General features: G+C 36.8%; 1 protein-coding gene across 4 annotated transcripts in view; it reads left to right on the top strand.

The window, feature by feature from the left end:
* The window catches only part of LOC126873107 (uncharacterized), a 183877-nt gene that overhangs the window by 123562 nt on the left and 39514 nt on the right, over nt 1-20801 (top strand). For all 4 annotated transcript variants that reach the window (XM_050633638.1, XM_050633639.1, XM_050633637.1 and 1 more), the window contains one exon: nt 2749-3005. In XM_050633638.1, coding sequence (XP_050489595.1) covers nt 2749-3005 — 257 coding nt within the window. The remainder of the gene's footprint in view (nt 1-2748; nt 3006-20801) is intronic.

Here is a 20801-nt window from a genome sequence, read left to right on the forward strand (position 1 = left end):
TTGGCACATTATTTTGTTTAATCGTACGATGAATTTCCTCGAAACACGCGCGTTACCAGCAACGAACGTATGAAATTTCTAATCGACGATCACGTGAATTGCCGCGTTATTTTTGTCGGCGTACCTGTGCTTTGCAAAATGGATTCGTAGAAGGATCGGTGCTTCTGTGCATCGATGTCGGGGAAAATTCGTAGTTCCAAGAATACCTTTCAAAGGGGCAGAAAACAAAGAAGCTTTTTACAAGGGATAATCAAAAGCTTTTTACCTGTACAACTTTATGGCCGTTCCCCGTGCGCCTCGTATATTCTCTATTTTCGTAGCGAGCATAATATTTCAGCAGCGGTTGAGTGCTGCTCGCGGAAACGTGCAATTGCCACGATTCCCAAAGATCAGGCAGCTCGCGTTCGAGGCAGAATTCTCAGGAGGTGGTGAAAAATGCGAACGAAACGTCGCGTCTGCCGGGAGAGGTAACTCGCCAGCGCAAGGAATTCAAATCAGTTTCCTTAGGTTATTAACGTTACTTATCTTTCCTCGTCCCCCCTCGTTTGCACGCTCAGAGACGAATAAAACGAGGGAAAAAGCCGGCGAATCGTCGAGACGAAGAAATAGAGGAAGCTCGTGTTTGCATATACCGAGATGAATAAACGTCCACGGAAAACTGTTTTCTTGCGGATCTTTCGTTGGCGGACAAGAAGAAATCTCGTACTATTATTGCGACGGACGTCGCACGATGCTTTGTGTAAAAGTTTTTTTAGTAAATTGCAGATTTTAATGATTTACGCACGTTGGAAATGCACCAGACTAGTCAAAATGGCAAGATCGCTGTTGCAATTATTGAAGATACACATAGAGATTCTTAGATTCTAGAGATTGGCGAAATTAACGTTGAGTTTTATTCGAACACTAATTTTTCGTTGTGATATATTAAGTTGTCGGAAAAGTTTCTTTCGTTTTAGAAGGAAATAATAGACGTACAACTTTCCAATAGAACAAAATGGATCGTACGTAATTCGATGAAATAGCATAAAAGGAACACGTTGCGCGTCTATTATTTCCTTATGAATTGAACAAATTTTTTATATTATATAAAATATAATAATATACAGGGTGGTTGGTAACTGGTGGTACAAGCGGAAAGGGAGTGATTCTACGTGAAAAAAGAAGTCGAAAATATAGAATACAAATTTTTTTTTAATCTTTTTTTTTTAATTTTTCGAGCGAAATTCAAGTCGATTTTCTCGAAAACAAAGCCTCAAACGAAACATTTTTATTCTACATTTTCGACTTCTTTTTTCGCGTAGAATCGCCCCCTTTCCGCTTGTACCACCAGTTACCAACCACCCTGTATATTATAATTGTTCCCTCTAAAAAGTAGGATCTTAATTTTGTATTTTAGTGAAAATAGTGACGCTGATCGTCTACTAACGATATCTATGCATATTCCCTGATGTTCCTTTGGGAAAAGTTTCTGTTGTAAAATTCAGGCACAGTAACAGTTTCTCAAAGTATATATGGCAACGTATCCATTAATCATCTCACTAATCATCATAATATGTACATTTAGGCACGCAATGAAATTCTGAACAGAAGCGTATTTAGGACAATTAGAAAGCTGTTAATGTAATACGAAAGAAAAAAAAATTAAAAAAAAGAAAAGAAAAATAATAGAAGATACGTAGAAATTTCTTTAACGACTAGAATACAAAGGAAACTGTTTCGCAGGTAATTGGAACAGCGTGAAACGATCATTTTCATTCGAAGATCGTCTTTTTTCTTTCGAAGTTTGCTAGTTTTCACGTAAGTGCATAATTTCGAGAGTAATTAGACGTATGTCGGATATGGCTGTACTAAAAGCGAGGTCGAATTAGGGGGGGCGAAGATAATGTCGTAGAAGTGATTTTATCAGCTTTAATGCATGCAACGTTGAAGCGGGGGCTGGTAAATGTCGAGAAGTTAACTCTGCCGGGAGTATAAAATAAAAAGGAAGAAAATAACAGGAAGGAGACTGTACGCTGATTGGGCGGAATTAATATTATCGACGTGGTGCAGTTCTGAATAAACACGATTAAAGTTCTCCCGTTGCGGTAGCAACGTGTCGTAATATGGACCTAATAGCGCGTGCCAAAGGTTAGAATACAATGGCACAGGGGTGGTTTTAAACGATCGAGCCATAGGGTGAAGATTAAGTGCACAAGTCCTCTCAGGAAACTTCGTAAATTTAATATATCGGTCCCCGGAATGGCGTGTAAACCGGTTTATCGATAATCTCGCGTAGTACAGGATTATTAATTCGATCGTCGATGACAAATTTTACGTAATCAACACACTCTTCGTGGTGCGCGTGAAATCGCAAGACAACTTTCTAGTCATGGACTATCGAGTCATGGACCGTGCAACATACGTACAGTGGCAAAGAAAAGAAAGTTCGTAAAATCAGACGTATAAAAGTATACTGTAATTTTACAAAATGGACTTACATTTAACAAAAACCATGGAGAAATATAAATGAGTATCATAGAATAGAATAGAATAGATGTTACGAGTATGATGGAAAATTGTTAGTACATATATATAATTGTACATTATTCTCATAGCCAATTATAGTAAGCGATATTTCTTAATGTAATATTTAGCATATATTTCACATATAAGAAGTTTTTATCATCGTCGAAATCACTTTCGTGAGTCGTTATAATTACTCCATTAACTGTGTACCAAATTTAGCCGAAAATTCTATCTGATCAACAGACGAGACTGCAGCGCAACGAGCTCCTGCCTCCCAAGAAGCAGCTCGATCGACAGTGTGGCAGAATGGAGCATTGCCGGAGGGGTGGGAACTGTCAGTGCCAGCAATGCTGTCAACGCGGGAAGCAGCTATGGGCTTTTCGCTGATCAACCACCACCAAGAAGGAGTCCCAGCCCCCTGTTAGGTTCAAGAAGTGACAGACTCAGCCTCGTCTCACCGAACATCGGCAGGAGGGTGAAAGGTCACCGGGCAGTGTTAGGTGAGTGTCATACTTTTGCCACTGGTTCGGCGTTTCTTTCCCTTTTTTTTTTTTGTTTTTTCTTTTTTTTCTTTTTTGTTACTGAACCAAATCGAACACGAAATTGATCTATCACGTCTGGATATTGAAAGAGGTGGGATCGAAGTTCCATTTCTACCCTTTGAAGATTTATTCTAGGAGAATGGTGTTTCTTAGCGAGAATCTTTCCATAAATTTCGTCGCGCCAAGCATGGAGTACATTGTCGATAAATATTACGAAATGTATTGATAAAAAGGATTTTGTTCTCTTTCTCTGTTTTCCTTCCAGAAAATAGCGAACGCTATTCTGTGGAGATCTTATGCTTTTAGGTTTCTTTCCTTTGATTGATAGCTGAATTATATTCTATCATACTTTACTTCCACGTAGGTACATGTTAATTGCCACTTATATGGAGGCGCGTGGGAAATTCGAAATTCCATTTTCAAGATTCATTACAGTAGAGTGGTATTTCTACGTGAGAATCTTCCCATAAATTTTCAAATGCGAAGCGTGGGACGTAGAAGGTGGAAGTAGACATAAGTAGTCCATAAATATTACCAAACGTATCGGTGAACAAGAATTGTGTTTCTCTTCCTACTTCTCCGTCTCTTTATCCATACAAGAAAATTATGCAATCGGTGAAAGGTTATTCTTTAGATATTTTATAATTTTATCCTGCGCGCAGGGGTTTCGAAGAGACCCTTTTTCGTTTGATCGATAACTTGATTGCTTTTAATTACATTTCTACGTCCACGTACATGTTAATTGCCGTTTAAATCGCAGCGCTGAATGATCGAATCGTTGATCCGTTGCTACATGCACTTTGATATCCGACGTCAGCGTGAAACGTCAATTGGGAAGATAGAACGTCGTAGCTAACAACGTTAGTTGAAAAGTTCGAATGCCTTTCGCATTATAGTTCCAGAGAAGTTACGTAGTAAGTTATATTCTTCGTTGATTGTTCGAGAAGTTCGATTAACTTGCTCAATTATTTCAATTAGTCGAGCTTTGGCGACATCTAATTAGTAGACGGCGGCAAATATTTTAATGGAAATAGCAAACTATGAAATTGATCGTCCGATTACTTCTTGCTATCATTGTTATTTAATGGAAGTTTAAGAACAATATTTCCATTGTTCCACGGTAATTAAAATCAACAATTGTAAATGAAAACACAAAAGAGAAATTAATTCCATATAGCGCAATTTTCTCTTTTTAATTAAATATATATTTTTGCCATAGCTTTGAATATTTTTAAATTATGTAAATTTACAAAGAGCGCAGCAAATGTTGTTATATTCGTATAAAATCTATGTAATCAACTATCCTTCGTCAGTATCATATCATTATGCAGTGTCTTGGTTAATTATTCTATTCCTCTATTATATCTTTCATGAGAAATATTATTTACGTGTATTTTTATATTCTCAAACAATTTTTAGAATATTCCTTTAGATGTAGACGTTAGTGAAAAGTGAATGAACTTATATCTCGATCGATACTTTCTTCTAGCCACCGAATAACGCAAAAGTCAGGAAATCGTTTATTCGTAGAAGATCCGTACAAGCGTTGAAAATACGTTTGCGAGCAACTGCAAGATCACAAGGGCTTAAGAAACAATCGGCGATGCAATAATTGTACAGCTTCTGATATTTGTACTTACATGTTGGTCAAGCAGAGCGTGGTTATGACAGTTCAATTTTACTATAGTTTCACAGACGACTCCGTCCTCGAGGAGCAATTTCGCGATGAGTAGTTTCCCGCCGCTGGGAAATGCCGCTAGTTCGAAACGAAACTGCAGAAACGCCAGGCTATTATTTCGTTTCGTGAATTTCGCATCGACGCTCCACTTGTTCCTACTTCGCCTAATCGTCTCGAGTACACTAATGAATGCATTTATTACGACGAACGTGAAAGTTAAATTTCGCCCGGCTCACTTTGGCTGCGACAAGTTTTCCAAAAAAAGCAATTAATCTTGTTTAAACGAACGAGAAGACCAGTTCGATGTCGTTCCTACAAAAGAAACCATTTACGTGAATCTGCATGGGCATTTCGAAAATTTCTTTTAAATCTTTGGAAACATAATTGAAAAATGTTCCACTGAATATTGTTTAATCAAGAAAATACTGTGGCTTGTCTTACTACAGGAGGAAAGATACGATGTATACTACTACATTGTAAATTACATACCTTAAAGATAGATTAAGACACATTACAGCAGTGATTCATCTTTTACGAGTTTTGGAGGTGAAAAGTCCAAAAGAAGGAAAAATTCGTAGGTTTCAAAAGAGTGGTGATCTAAAGGATTAACGTCTCAGGAGAATAAAAAGAATCCATAAAAACTACTTATCCAAAGATTAGGTGGATAATACTGGTAAATAGCCAAGTTACAAATTCGACCGGTCACTTATAAAATCTACAGCCACTATTTTATTTATTTTATCACCAAACATCTGAAAAAGAAAGAAAATATACAAGAAAATAGAAGGAAATTTATTAATAACGCAATTATCCAAAATAGCTCCGCTACTATACTACGACGGTATATACATATCTAAATAACTAAGTATCATAATCAACTCTTCCGACCACGATATCTATAATTCTACACATTGTACAACAATAATTTTTATACCACGTCGCTTATCAATATCCTTCTAATCGTCGCAACTTTCTCATCCATCGTAACCGGAGACCAACATTAGATACGCCCCTGAACCTCGTCTCGTCTCGACCAATCGTTAGGCCCGTTTAGTAGCAACTCGAGGATGTGTGAAGAAGAAACCGGTTATCCCCACCACTGGTGGCAAGAAGGGAGCAACGCTCCCACTAAGAAAGGTGCACGAGCCTCGTGAATTTCGTGACATCCGGGGGGCCTTTCACGTGTTCTCGGCTATTGTGGCACGTAACACGAGATTCCGACGTTAGTGCGCGCCTCCGACTACCTGGCTAGCGTTTAACCTGCGAGGTTCTTTACTAAACGACTTGGAACCTGTGATCGCCTCCACTCGAGTCGCTTTTGTGAATTTTCTGCACGGCACGTGACACACGACTTCTAACAAGTGTAACGGTGTACAATTATCGTCGGGATTCTAACTGGACATCGGGCATGTAAACAATAAAGTGAAAGTGAAGGAAGCGTCTTCATGTTGGTGTTTAAACGTAGTATAGAAGTTGATGATCCGAATAATCTTCTAGAGAGTTGAATTGAGTGATACCGAATACTCGAGGATATATTGTGAATATTAAAGGTACATTTGAGAATTAATAGCTTCGTTTGGAAAAGGGAACATCGTCCAGCTCTTTGTTTTAGATCGTAATTAGAATTTGGGTGACTCCTTTTGAGACTGTTCGAGTTGAATTCGAAGAAGAGGACTTTGTTTTAAACTTTCAGTAGAATTTGAGAAACATCTTTCCAGGCCGTTTGACTTAACTATTCAATTTGGAGGAGAAGATACCGATCGAGGTTCTTGTTAAATGTTTTAAACTTTCACTAAAATTTTAGAAGCTTCCTTCGAGACTGTTGATTGTTCGACTTTGCTTTCCGATTAATAGTAAGAAATTGCTTCTGAAACAACAATCTGTGATAGGTTCAGTGTTCATTTCATTTATATAAAAGAATGTTTGGCGTAATGTTTCCGGTAGTTTATGATAAATGCAGACCACAGGAGTCTTCGCCGGACGATGTGGCATACCTGAATGGTCAGCCATCGTCTCGGCCAATCGTCTTTCACGCTTTGTTTACGTCCTCGTGCCTGGCCACGCGGTTGGCTACTCTGAGTCGCTTGTCTAAAGAGGCTCTCAGTCCACGATTGTTCGAGTGGTCGGTTGTTTCTCCGTGAAAATCCAAGAAATATCTTAACGACAGTGATTCATCGACTACATCGTGTCATCGATAATCAGGTCTTATAGGTTAGAGTTAAGTAATTACAATAAAGTTCACAAGTTCTTTGGTTGAACTTGGTCTAAATTTAAAGCGGCGTTACCCATGGTGCAGTGCGTGGTGTCGAAATCTCGAAAAATGCGAAGAAAATATCGCATTTCTTGGATAACTTCGAACTATCTGAAAACATGTTTTTGTTAGAGAACTTACCGAGAATGGTGAAGAATAATGGGACAACAGTAGAGTTAGTAGGAAGCATCCGATTGAACGTCCATCCTCTGACCAGGACTTTCTGGTAATTCGAGCGACCTTTGGTAACGTGATCGCTTTTAGAAAACACGATAGTTCCTTACAACGACACGAGGAACCAGACTTCGCGGTCGTGTAACCTGCACGCTGTCGAGAGTTAGTAAGTCGACACTTTACACCTTACTTCAGTTTCGCGCACTTATCACCGGTTAAAACGCCGCCACCGCGTCTTTCATGTCCACGAGAGCAATTTTCGTTTTCATAAAGATTAGAATACTCTTTCGTAAAATCTGTATTCTTTCTGAAATCGTATATCTATATATACATACATCTCATTTAACCTAAAATGAAAAGTTCCAAGATTCTGGCGTTTCGTGATTCGATATATCGAGCGTATCATTTTAAGCACGACTTTCGATAAAGGACTATTAGAATTCGTCTCGTTTAACCTAGAATAAAAAGAAGATGTAGGATTCTGATGTTTTGTGATTATGATATAGCAATTGAAAAATTTACTATAATTCGTGGTAAAGGATTTGAAATTCCTTTGAGACTTTGTCATCTCGTCTAACCTAAGAGTTTTGTGATGCGATATATCGAGTATAGAATTTGAATCACGACCTTCGGAACGGACTATTGGGACTCCTTCAAATGGAAAGAAGATACAAGATTCTAACGCTTTGTGACTCAATATTTGAATAAAATATTATTATGATAATATGTGATACGGGATATTAAATTCCTTTGGAACCTCCTCGTCTCATCTAACCTAAGATTTTTGTGATTTGAAATATTGAGTGAGAAATTTTTATTATAATTTGTGATAAATTTTAGATTCCTTTGGGATTAATAAAATCTATATTCTTTCTTAAATCCTATATATGTATACATGAGCTTAATTTCACCTAAAACAGAAAGAAGATCCAAGATTCTAACGTTCTGTGATTCAACGTATCGAGTGAATAATTTTCACTTCAACTTTTAATAAAGGATTCCAAATTGCTTCGGGACTCGTCTCGTTTCACTTAACCTAAAACAAGTAAGAGCTCCAAGATTCTAACCCTTTGTGATTCGATATACCCAGTGAAAGATGTTCGTTTCAGCATTCGATAAACGACTCCAAATTGCATTGGGATTGAATTGAATTGAAGTTAGATGATCAGAAGGTGCAAAGGATCGGAATAGCCATTAAGCTAATTACGTCAGCACGGTCTGATGGACTGGCGTGGGAAGTCAGTCGTGCTAATGTTGTCATAGCTTCTAGAGGACATATACGTATGAAGCTCTAAAAGGAACGCTGTAAAATTCTCTAGAACGTGTAATAAATAAGTGGTGGATATTAAGAAGAAGGCGTTGGCCGTGTGCGGAGGGTGATCATTTCTTTAAGTTTACATCCGTGAAATAAAGTGGCGTGCCAGGATGCGGTCGAAGAAAAAACAATATCGTTTCGCGAGATATCGAGAGCGTCCCCTGGACAGAGACGCGACGAAAATGAACAGAGCAAAGCTTTGAGAGACACACGGTGCAAAAGGTGGAGGACCTTGCCGCATCCCGCAGTGAGAAGAGCAAACCGGTTTCTGCATTTGGTGCAACGACGCGTCCGCCTCGTTTTACCCGGCGAGAGTTTTCGGCAAGAAATTTTCACGTAACCCGTGCTACCGTTACTTTTCTAATTCCCTCTCGTTGGAAACTGTCACGTCTGGCTTTCACTCTTCATGGAAACGTGTCGTAGCCGTGGCTGGATGAAAACTTAGGGTATGTTTCTCTCCATTTCTTTCTTTCCACCATTTCTTTTTTTCAAGGACAACACAGGTGCATCTCTATCTATCGTTTTTTAAAGGTTATGCTATTTCCAGCTTTCTTCGGTAGCTATGATTTCATGATTTTTATGAAATTAATGTTGGAAACACCAATTACTATTCCCCTTTTCTATTTTTATTGAAAGTGAATAGCTGATAATGTGTTTCGTTGTACGTATTTTAACTAGAGGAAGATTCTGTAGAAAATGAATGTGATGGATTAAAATACAATGGAGGTGTCTGCCATTGTTGGAAAAAGCGAATACGATACAAATATTATTATGATGAAATATTTTACTGAGTAATAATAACTTTATATAAGTTCATGTATATTCATATTTTTATAAATAAGATAATGGGATTTGAGCAGAAATTTACTTCAGCTAGTAGATGTTGTGTATTTATGAAAAATACATGAAAATTAGCATAACACAACAAAAATATACAAAATAGAACATTATATATTTATATAAGGTTATTAATGAGAACAATAAAACCTTGTAATATTTGGTGCATAATAAAAACCTAGATTTAATTATGTTGATAAAAATACGAATTTGCACAGACATTCGCAATTTAATTAAACGAGGTGTACATATTATACTTTGCATATTTTATATATTTTTCCATGTAGTAAGCTTTTAAATTCCATAAATACATGAAAATTCACGGTTGACCTATCATCTACAATTCTAGATGTTCCATTTTCGTGACATTAGTTTAAAAAAACCAGTTTCTGGTTATAGAAGTCGAAGAAAGCGATCCACTGTACGAATCGAGTGAAAGTACGCGATGGATCGAATACAAATTGCTATTTCGACGTTATTAATCGAATATGAATTATGAATATTAATAAAGTCCCGCTAAAGTGCGGTCGATACGACAAACGTTTCTTCTTCGCTTGTTCCTCGCGCGAGAGATAGCGTAATCAGAGCATGCGAAATAAAAATATTTGACGTGGAACAGAAAGATGAAACTTTATTTTTGCACCAACGTCGCTCTGGGCAACGATTAGGGTTCAAATTAAGATTCAAAGGATGATATCCACGGAATCTTTTCACTTTCTCATTCTTCTTCTTTCGCCACTTTGTTCTAAATCATACTGACGTTGGTGTATCTTCCTCCGTGTGTTCTAGAGTATTTTCATTTTATTCCATTCTTCGATCACTAATCCACCAAAAACTGATAGTAGAACGCTGGTATTGGGGACAATGGGGTGATTCGAACGTCCATTGTATCGTATCGCATGGCATAACGCGGCAATTATTATACGTTCAATTAAAAAACGTAATCGTAAAGTGGCATCGTAGCAAACAGAGAATTTTATACGAAAGCTAGAATGTTATTTCGTTCTTCTGTTATTAATCCATCAAAAGCTAATTGTAAAACGTTCGTACTGGAAACAATGCGATCGTGGAAACGTGTATTGTAACGTATTGCGCTATACACTGCAACGATTATTATACTTTTAATTGGAAAACTCAATCGTAAGCATCGTAGCAAACAGGGAATTTTATACGAAAGCAGCGACTTGTATTTTTATGAGGATGAAATTCCAACATCGTTTGCTTCAAACGTATCCTCTTTCAACACGTTAAATGAATTCTCCGAGAAACCTAAAAACGCGCAAAGATGAAAAGGCTTCAAAAGAATCTCTGCTGCTTCGATATCGAAAAATGCTTTGGAAGCTTATATTTATTTCTTGTTCACTGTGTCGATGGAATTAAAAAAGATCGATCGATGTAATACGAATCAAAGTGATTTTCTTTAGAGAATCGCGGATGTGGAAAAAACACGAAGGCGTAACAGCTTCTGTCCGTTAAAACGTCCAAGTGTTACTGTAAATGCGTTATCTCCCGTACCGGAAGCGGACATGCTGTACCGTACAGAATCTTATTTTCTGTGCACGCGATCATGTGTGGGAGTGTGGGAATGGGTTCTCGTTCGGCGAATACGCGAGAAACGAAAAGAGATCAGGGTCAGTCTGTTCGTTGAAGTATACGACGCGAAACGGCCAGCAGAAATCTACTCTTTTATTGACCGCTCGAACAATTTTTCATTTCTAAACGTTTGTCCCGAGTGCCTATTTCCTTGATTCTTTACGTACGCTATGCTGATTGAAAGGAAATTTGATGGAATTTGCGTACGAATAAAAATTCATAAATGTCTATCTCCTTAACAATGTAAATGAGAAACAATAAAGTAAAATTAAAGATTCTTCCTGTTGAAACATAATTTTTGGTTCCGAAAGACTTCGCCGAAAACGAGCACTAGAGTTTACTGTGCATAAGGGGAATTTCATAAACGTCTGTAAGCTTCTTTTCGAAATACAACTTTTGGCTGTGAGAAGCTACGCTGCAAAGTATTGTCATATGAGAAAGCGATCTCCTCCTGTTATTATTTCGTTAAGCGTGGAATTACGATTAGGGAAAGAAGATTGATAATAGAACTATGAGAGAACGATTGATTCATTGTTTCTCGTAGAAACTTCCTTGCTTCACATTACGTTTTTGGCGGATTTAAATGATCGTTCGCAGAGTACGAAGTTCTGCGCTGTTTCCTCATGCAGTGAATATTTGCATTCTCATGCATCTTCCATTTTAATTTCTCTGATATAAATCACGATAATAAGTAGCTTCAGTCTTCAATTCGTCAAGTTCTGTTGTCGTAAGCAGATGCAATTTCTGATAAAGAAAAAACAAATATTAATTCTTCGTGGCGTATAAACTACGACGAAGAACACAATTCGCAATATTCCCGTATTTCTCTAATTTCCTGCGTCTCGCACAGTTTTCCTTCTCGCGATATTCATCAAGAGTTTTGCCTCTGTCTGTTACAATTAACGAGATATACCTAGAAAGATAAATAAGCAGCAGCGAACTTCTGTTGATGTGGGCCGATGCTATCTGTTCGCATGAAATTTTCAGTAGTACAATACGCCGCGTAACAAACTTCGATCCATTACTTAATTTGAAATTCCGGATAAAACGTGGTGCACGTTTCCCCTCGTTGAGGAACAAAAACAGATCCAAGCGTGAAGTGCACATCGTTTGCAAAAACACGATTGCTTTCTTGATAGTCACATGACACTGCGATAAAAACGTGCAGCAACTGACGCGTTATCTCGGCAATTGTGGCCTGGTGCCTGCGGAACAATCACGAGGCGATTTCTACGCAACGATTTTACGACTGCAACCGAGAGAATATTCCCGGAGAATACGGTTTGCTTTCCTCTTTATGTGTATACACAGTTTACAGTTTGGCATATATAGCGTGGCATCGTGAGTCGTGATATATTTCCACATCGATAGATTCACGCTGCAGTGATCCGTCATCTTTAACGATAGTTAACACGAAGCTATTTCTACCAAAATCAGTGAAAATGACTGGTCTTTGAAAAATACGTATTAATAGAATATTTTTATATTTATTGATTTATTACTTTCTTGCAGAAGGAATTGCTATGTAGTACATTTTTGGTATTATTAATTCATCTGGGACCATGATCCCTAAACGAGGATTGACACATTTATAAAATTGTAGAACCGGTCATTTTTACTGGTGTGGTATTGCTAGTATTAGCATCTAGCGATCGATCCGGAATTTTCCTGGTAACTGATAGCATCATATCGAGTGATACGCAGTAAAAATTTTAAAAACGTGTGGGAGGTTGTGCAAAACGAGAAAACTGGATAAACAGATTGCAGGATCCTTTTACACTTTGACTTTTTACCAGTCATTTTGACCTTGATACAAAATTATTTTCAGTTTGAATACGTAAAAAACAAAATAAAATTCATTTTATTATTCTTTCAGTTATCGTTGCGAAAGTCATTACATCACTGCGGAAAAAAATATAACACGAAATAGGAATTTTAAAATAAAATTGTAATATCAGCCAATTTGACTGGTGTGGTAGTTCTAGTGTTAAGTTTCCAGGCACACACATCGTAGAATCCTAGAATACCGTAGGAATTTCGTGGACGTGTTTTGTTTTGAAGATATCTTGCAACCCAATGTATCGTCTTACCGAGCTCCCTTTTTTTATCACCGAGATCTCTCTTTTAACGTTCATGCTGCGAGTCCTTTTTTTCCCTCACAATGCCCCACCGTTGGAAGTTGCCTCTTCTTGCGTGACACTTGCAGTTACCCGAATTTCTGTCTCACTGTGCCTCGATCTTCCTCTTTTTTTGCCGCAGTTGTCTTTTTTTAGCTTTGCGTGGTTTTCTCCTCGCAATTGAAATTTCTGCTTTTTACGTCTCTGCATTAGCTTTTTAATTGATGCGATCTCCCTCGGAAAGGTCACATTTTCTTCCAGGGTCAACACGTTCACTGTCACGCTGGTCGTTCTGCGTTACGAAATATTTAACAAGCACCGAAATACGATAAATTTCGTGGACTAGGAAATTGCGAACAACGTGAACGATTTGGATGACATCGTGGGGAAGAAAATAAGCAAACGCGATAGAATATTCTGCGATAATTAAATGTTTCGCTGTACTATATTTCATTATATCGTGGCTGCCAGGGCAAAGTATATGAAATTCGCATGGCAGTTTACGTGCTACGAAACCTGCCCCCGTGTTGGAAAGACTAAGCAGACTGTTGGCTGAAATTGTTCTGGTTAGGTAGAAATTAATTATTAGCGGCGACACGGTAGGATATATCCTAGGAGGTTATTGTCAAAGGAAAGTCCCTGCGGTGATAAATTATTCCTCGCTAATAATACGAGCAGGACATTGTACGCGGAAGTGAAATCCCCAGAAACGTCCACGTCAGTCCGCTATTCACCAGCGACAATTTTGGAGAAAGTGACCAGTAACAGCCATTGACTGGCCACGGGCTGGAGTCTGTCCACGTCTGATAACGAGTCGTAGTTGATAGTTTTGAAATAGTTTTTGGACATTTTAATAATCGTAGAAGAATCGAGAGGATAGGAATTGAACTCGAGTGTCGTTTATCTTTTCGCGAGTCTTTCTTCTTTTTCTCCTTATCCGTTTAAGTACGAGTACATTTTCTTCGTTTCCAGCCAAATGGAAGAAGAATAGAAAGAAAGAAAAAGAACGGGCAAATGGGAAAAGTAAAGTACAGCGGTACTTAAAGGGTTCAATAAAATATATTTATTACGATATCGAGGTATATAAGTTGCAGTATGTTATTGCAAATTTTACTTCATTTTACCTGTAATTAATACTGAGAATAAAAATTTCAGTCGTTCAATGTTTATGGCGCTTTAAAGCCTCTCCCAAGAAATTTTATGTCAGAAGAGTAAAATTGGAAACCTCGTACATTAGGAAACTAAGATTTTAAATTCCGTGCATCATCTGAATCTCTCCGGTTCGTAACCGTATCCGCGGTGGCCTAATTGCGCTACAACGATGGGATATCACGCGGGTAAATGGTTCGATATATTATTTATGGATCCTGAGGAAACCCAATTGCGTACTCTCTCCCCGTAATCTTTTATCTCCTGTACGATGCAAATTTTGCATCAAATTACCCGCGTACGTTGGTAGTTTGAAACTATCCGTTACGAGAACATTACTGTTCACCCTTCTTCCTGTCACAGACTTGAAGAAAAACAGTCCGGAAAAGGGCGGCACCTGTATTACAGGTATCGACATACCGGGTGCTCGAAAAATAAATATTTCACCCTATATTTTTTGCGCTACTATTTTATTTAATTTTAGTAGGATCTCTTTTTTAAATGTATTCAGTAACGTAAATTTCACCCTATATTTTTTGGCGCTACTATTTTATTTAATTTTAGTAGGATTTCTTTTTTAAATTTATTCAGTAATGTAAATTTCACCCTATATTTTTTGGCGCTACTATTTTACTTAATTTTAGTAGGATTTCTTTTTTAAATTTATTCAGTAATGTAAATATGTAACAGAATACAGGAAGTTTGAGGCTTCCTGGAAAATAATAAGGAATGATCTTTGAAGAGTGATTTTTTCTATTTAATTAGAAATAGGATTAATACGACATATAATAAGATGTACTACAGTACAGAATACAGAGAGATTTAATTTAATTGAGAATATAGTAGAAAATAAATTGCATACTAACTTTGGTGCGTCATGAAGTGCACAATAAAATATTCAGGATATTGGAGGTCCATTAAGAATTTGTAAAAACGATATTCATCATATTTGAATTACAAATTTTAAAGAGGAATTGCAAACTAATTTCTCCCATTAATATTACTAATTTCGCTTTACGACCGAGTTTCTATCTCATTCATAGTCCCATTAGATAATTTGTTACACCGAAAACCACCCTCTGACAGATTTTACCACGAATATTCGTATTTGAGGATAAATTCTGTTTTCGTGTAATTCCATGTTTGCTGCCTCGTTTACAGAAATTCCGATTGGTCCTGGCTTTCCGCGAACGATCTAACTTTAACGACGGATAAAGGAAAGCTCGATATCGACACGCATGAATTTCAATATCTTTCGTACCAACAATTTTTCCTCATACTACTAACAATCACCTATACTATGATTTATATTATACTGAACCATTGCTATTATTAGATACAAATCCATTTCGTAAAATTATCCTATTTTTCCGTATTTCTTATTTTACAAACTTTCTTCTGTTCGCCATTGTACTATCGGAAAACTTGGAAATTCCCGATCGTTGCAGACTCGAAGTTTCGAAAAAAAAGAAAAAAGAAAACTAAAGAGAAAAACACTGGAATAGCTGACGTAGATAAGTAGCAGGTACACCATAGAGACCTTACGCGTTTATTCGTGATAGCCAAAACGAATGATCATCGTAGATCCTTCTATCCCTGATCGTACAGCTCCCAAAGGATGCTGGAAGTTTTTAACAACTTTCGACTGTTGTTATCTCTAAGATAAACTGAAGACCGGGTAGGTTCGTTGGAAGGTTGGAAATTTTTCCCAGATCACCCTGTAGATGGTGAACCGAAAAGCAGGTGGCCTTGAGGCTTCGCTCTTTTATTCGCTTTTCGACGATCATCCAATTTGTTTGTCAGCCTAGTAGCGTAGATTATCTACGAGTTCGCTAATTTCTGTTCGTCTTTTCATCAACTTCGCCACGGAGAAAATTCTACGACTTTTATAACCTGGAATCTTCGTTATCGGGATAAGTTGGATTCCGCTTAATCTCATAAATCTTTGTTGGATTAACGCCAGAGCTACCCGAGTCGTCAAACTGATGGATTTCGGGTTTTCTTCTTTTTTTTTTTTTTTTTGTAATTATTGCAAACATACGGATATTTTTGTCAAAATTAATAACGATTTTTATTTAATTAAATTACACGATGTATTTAGATAAATTAGTATAGATAAATTTATTTTGATTACCGTCATTTGGATTATATTAATTGACCGATAGTTTTAGCGTTAATTTTAAGCTAATCTCGAGTAGCTTTAGGATTGTTATAGTTGTGCGATCTACTTTCATAGAATATCTTTAACGTTATAACGTAGATCGAGGACGATGGAATTATTTATTGAATTAATTCAAGAACATTCAATGAGGATTTTCTCCGTTATTTTTGCAAGTAGGTAGCTTTGGATATTTCCGCATATCTTTAATGGGACTGTAGTAGTTGAAATATTCATTAGTTCGTATAACATTTTCCAAGTCGAATAATTTTATATATTTTACGAGTAAAGCAACGTCGCTAGTAATACAATTATTTATTGAACTCGTTCCAGAATCTTCAATGAGAATTTTACGGCTGGAATATTCAATATTTCGTGTAACATTCTGGGTATTAAATATTTTCGGATATTTTACAATTAAAGTAAATCGACGTTGATGAAACTGTTCGTGGAATTAACTCTGTTGCTTCTAATGACAATTTTACCCAATATTTTTCCAGTTGCATAATTTTACACATCCCAAAGAGGAAACAAAATTTCATCGACAATTTGACGAGACACGTGTATTGTACGATTTTTCTTCCGCTCTTTTCGTATTTCCAATGAGGTGTACGGCCCTGAGCCTAACGAAATTCGAACTCACCTGCCCCGATGTCATGCCCAGATGCCCAACAGTACTATGCATCTGTTGCAAGCCTTCCTTTCAGTCGGTGTCCTTCCCTGCTGTCGTAAGGACCTATCTTCCGGTGCAGTACTCGCGTTACTCTTTTCACGACCAAGGTCCAGTCGATAGCCCCGAGAGATCTTCTTCTCAGTGATTTCAACGAGCGTGAACTTGGAAAAGTCATAGCTGCACGGTGAAATCGCAAGTAGAAAGTGAACGTTGAATTAACACCGAAGATCATGAGGAATTGAAATATCGGAGAAACTTGAAATACAGAAAGGACAAAGGATATATTGTAAATTGGTAGGTGAGTGAAAGTATTAGAAATTTCTCGCTTCTCGATTGATATCATAGACAAATTGCTTTGAATGTTATGTAATTTTGGAATATTACGTGGGACTGGAATTATATCAATAATTAAATTATCAATTGGATTTGATTAAATAGTTAGAATTAAAGCTAATAAGATATTACATGGAATTTTAGATCGTCACTTGTACATTTAGAACATTTGAATTGTGTGAATAGTATTATATAGAGTGGTCCTAAATTACGTAGCTTTAGGGTACTTTTAGAGCGATATGCTTCTGTGTGTATAACACAGAATGAATCAAATTTCCGAATTAATAAAATGAATCAATGAAATGACCAGCAATCACTATCGGTAGATAGTGAACTTTTATGCATTTGTGAGAAATTTATAAATACTTGGTATAATACTGGTAAAATACTTCAGCAGGTGAAACAATTTTCTGCTTAACTTTCTACTTTCCTAATTGTGTCTTCAAACCTCTGAATTTGCATGAAAATTCGCCGTGTAATTTTCAGTAATAATAAAGGAAATAAAATTTGTTAAATCACGAGTCGTCAGTTTCGAATTCGTAAAATTGTCAAATTGCAAAAATGAAAAAAACGAAGTCTATAATCTATAAATAGAAAATTTACTAATATTACAAGACGGTATTGACGTAAAAAATTGATGCGTTAAATTCATGAAGCCCTTCGATGGTTGGAGAAGGAACGAACGTTAAACAAATAAAGTGTAAAAGAATGACGGGGATATTTGCGAGATATGGACATGGAATGTCATAAGAGGAGAACGACAGCGGAGAATTCTGTCCGTGAAGGACCTTATTGTGCCGAGTATAGCGTAGCATGATAATAACCACATAATGTGCGTGAATCAAGACTGCAGTCGCATGAAGATGCATTACGTGGCTCTTCGCTGCGTCATTGCGAAGGTGATATATTCTTCGAAATGTTCATTATCAATCGATAATTTACATTTTGATGGAGAAATAATTGTTCCATATTATTTCCAATAGAAAACCGCTAGCGAAGTGGCGAAATTTTTAACATAAAATTGGACAATGTGATCTGTTACGATTCTTTCATATTTTTCTAATGTCAGCCGAATGAATTTTTTAGAGACACGAGATTGCGTGGAAGACCGCTAGCGAAGTGGCGAAATTTTCAACATAAAATTTGACAATGTGATCTGTTACGATTCTTTCATATTTTTCTAATGTCAGCCGAATGAATTTTTTAGAGACACGAGATTGCGTGGAAAACCGCTAGCGAAGTGGCGAAATTTTTAACATAAAATTTGACAATGTGATCTGTTACGATTCTTTCATATTTTTCTAATGTCAGCCGAATGAATTTTTTAGAGACACGAGATTGCGTGGAAAACCGCTAGCGAAGTGGCGAAATTTTTAACATAAAATTTGACAATGTGATCTGTTACGATTCTTTCATATTTTTCTAATGTCAGCCGAATGAATTTTTTAGAAAAACGAGACTGCGTGGAAATAATATCTAAAATCACATTTACCATTATGCATACGTATAAACGATTCTATCATATTTTTCTAAGCCGGAGAAATATTTTTAACAATGGCAAAATCGAAATCCTTTCAAATTTAGGTAAAAGGTGATGCATATTAATAGTCGTAGCTTTCAAGGGATAAAAATTTTTCGACAATAGAAAATAGAAAACCGTGGGGGACGATTCTGTCTGAACATCTGATACAAGATTTCAGCAAGAGACGATCGATAGAAATTCCATCATATGGTACGAAACCGAAGAAACTTCTTAGCTTTTTAGAAAAATATCAATGTAACGCGAGGAACGCATATACGAATTATTAATCTGGTCTTTCGTGTTTAATCCACGTGCAATCGTTTCTGCGCTCGTATGTTTCGTTAATATTACAGCTAGCTACGTTAGACCATAAAAGACATACTAATATCGATATCGTAAATCTTGCCGCACCGTTAGCGAAATCTTGCAGCGCAGAAACGATTAGACAGGGCTTAAGCCCGAAAGCCTCGATTAACAATTCCAATAATCCGGGCGGCTTCAAAATCACAGTATTCTGAAAAGTGTCGCTTTTAGCCAGATTATCGTACAAAATATTACACAACACAGCAATTGTCCTGACTCGTTTTAACGATGAAATTTTCAAAGAGGAAGGAGAGAAGGTACGTAACAGATACTCGTGCAGGATCGCATGCGCTAAATTCGCTTGATGTACGACGTATTTTGTAATCGACAACTCGGAAACGAATAACCGCAGAAGCTTTATCGACCAGGCCACGTGTGGACACACCTACGTTTAATAACGAATGCAGATCGCTTCTCTGATGCTCGCTGCCATGTAGTTTCTATTGTAGAATCCTCTTGCATCATGGTACTCGTGTTATTATATTTGACAAGATACTTGGTAGACGTTTGCTTGTGTAATACTAACGAGATTGCTTAATAGACAAAGGAAATTTTACGAGTTACGAATTAGCGGAGCAAACAAAAACGGAGCAATTTCATAGGTAAATCTTGTAAATTGTCACTCGTTTTGGTAGTAAGGGAAAGGACATCTTACGAGTAAATGTGATAAACAGCAACTCGTTGGAGAAATTTTATGGAGAATTTTTAGAAAATACAACTTGTTGGTAACATAGCGAATGAAACTTTGTAGAAATTTTGCAAATTCTAACTGGTCGGTGATGAGGCAAAGAAAATCTTGCGAGCAAATTTAGCAAACGACAATTTGTTGGTAGTAAAAGAACGAAAATTTCAGGAATATCTTTGGGGAAGTACGACTTGTTGCTAATAATGGAAACGAAAGTAGCAAGGAATTTGATAAATTACAAGTTAACTGACGATTCAATGAAAAATTGCACAATCGTAAAGAGGAAGTTTAGAATTTCTAACTTGTAACTTTTGTCAATTTACCAATGTTATTAGTTACATGATATCTTGACATATCTAGAGCGTTTCTCAAAACATTTCTCCGAAGATTCGGACAAAATGTGCAACCTAAATGCAAATCTTCCAAATCGAAGAATCGATAAATCGTCCATTGGTAGATCTAATCTTTACCTTATGGCAAAACAAAGTCGAAAATTCCGATATTGTAACGTAGAGTGATTGCAAAAAGTATTCCAACACCATTGGTATTTGTTAATGTACTAATTATGTTAACTGTTAGGTTATCAACGCGCACTAATTAATCAGGCCCAAGTATTATTGAAAAAATTAATTTATATTTTGCGTTATACCACGGAATTAAAATGTAGAATCCGATAAAAAAACGAAGCTTCTCACTGGAAAATAAAGGCTATGTAATTGATATAAATAAATGCTATCGTTTTAATAAATTAAAAATTACAAGCACTCGTACTCGATAAATGTTACAAATAATGTTACAAGCCGTTGTAAGGATCGGACATAATGAATCTTAAAATTACATATCGCGGCGCTAGTTTATTTTCACGATTGTGCATCGATTGTAAAGGCTGCTTTTGACAGATGAACC

Source organism: Bombus huntii, chromosome 14 (assembly GCF_024542735.1).
Source record: "Bombus huntii isolate Logan2020A chromosome 14, iyBomHunt1.1, whole genome shotgun sequence".
Taxonomy (NCBI): domain Eukaryota; kingdom Metazoa; phylum Arthropoda; class Insecta; order Hymenoptera; family Apidae; genus Bombus; species Bombus huntii.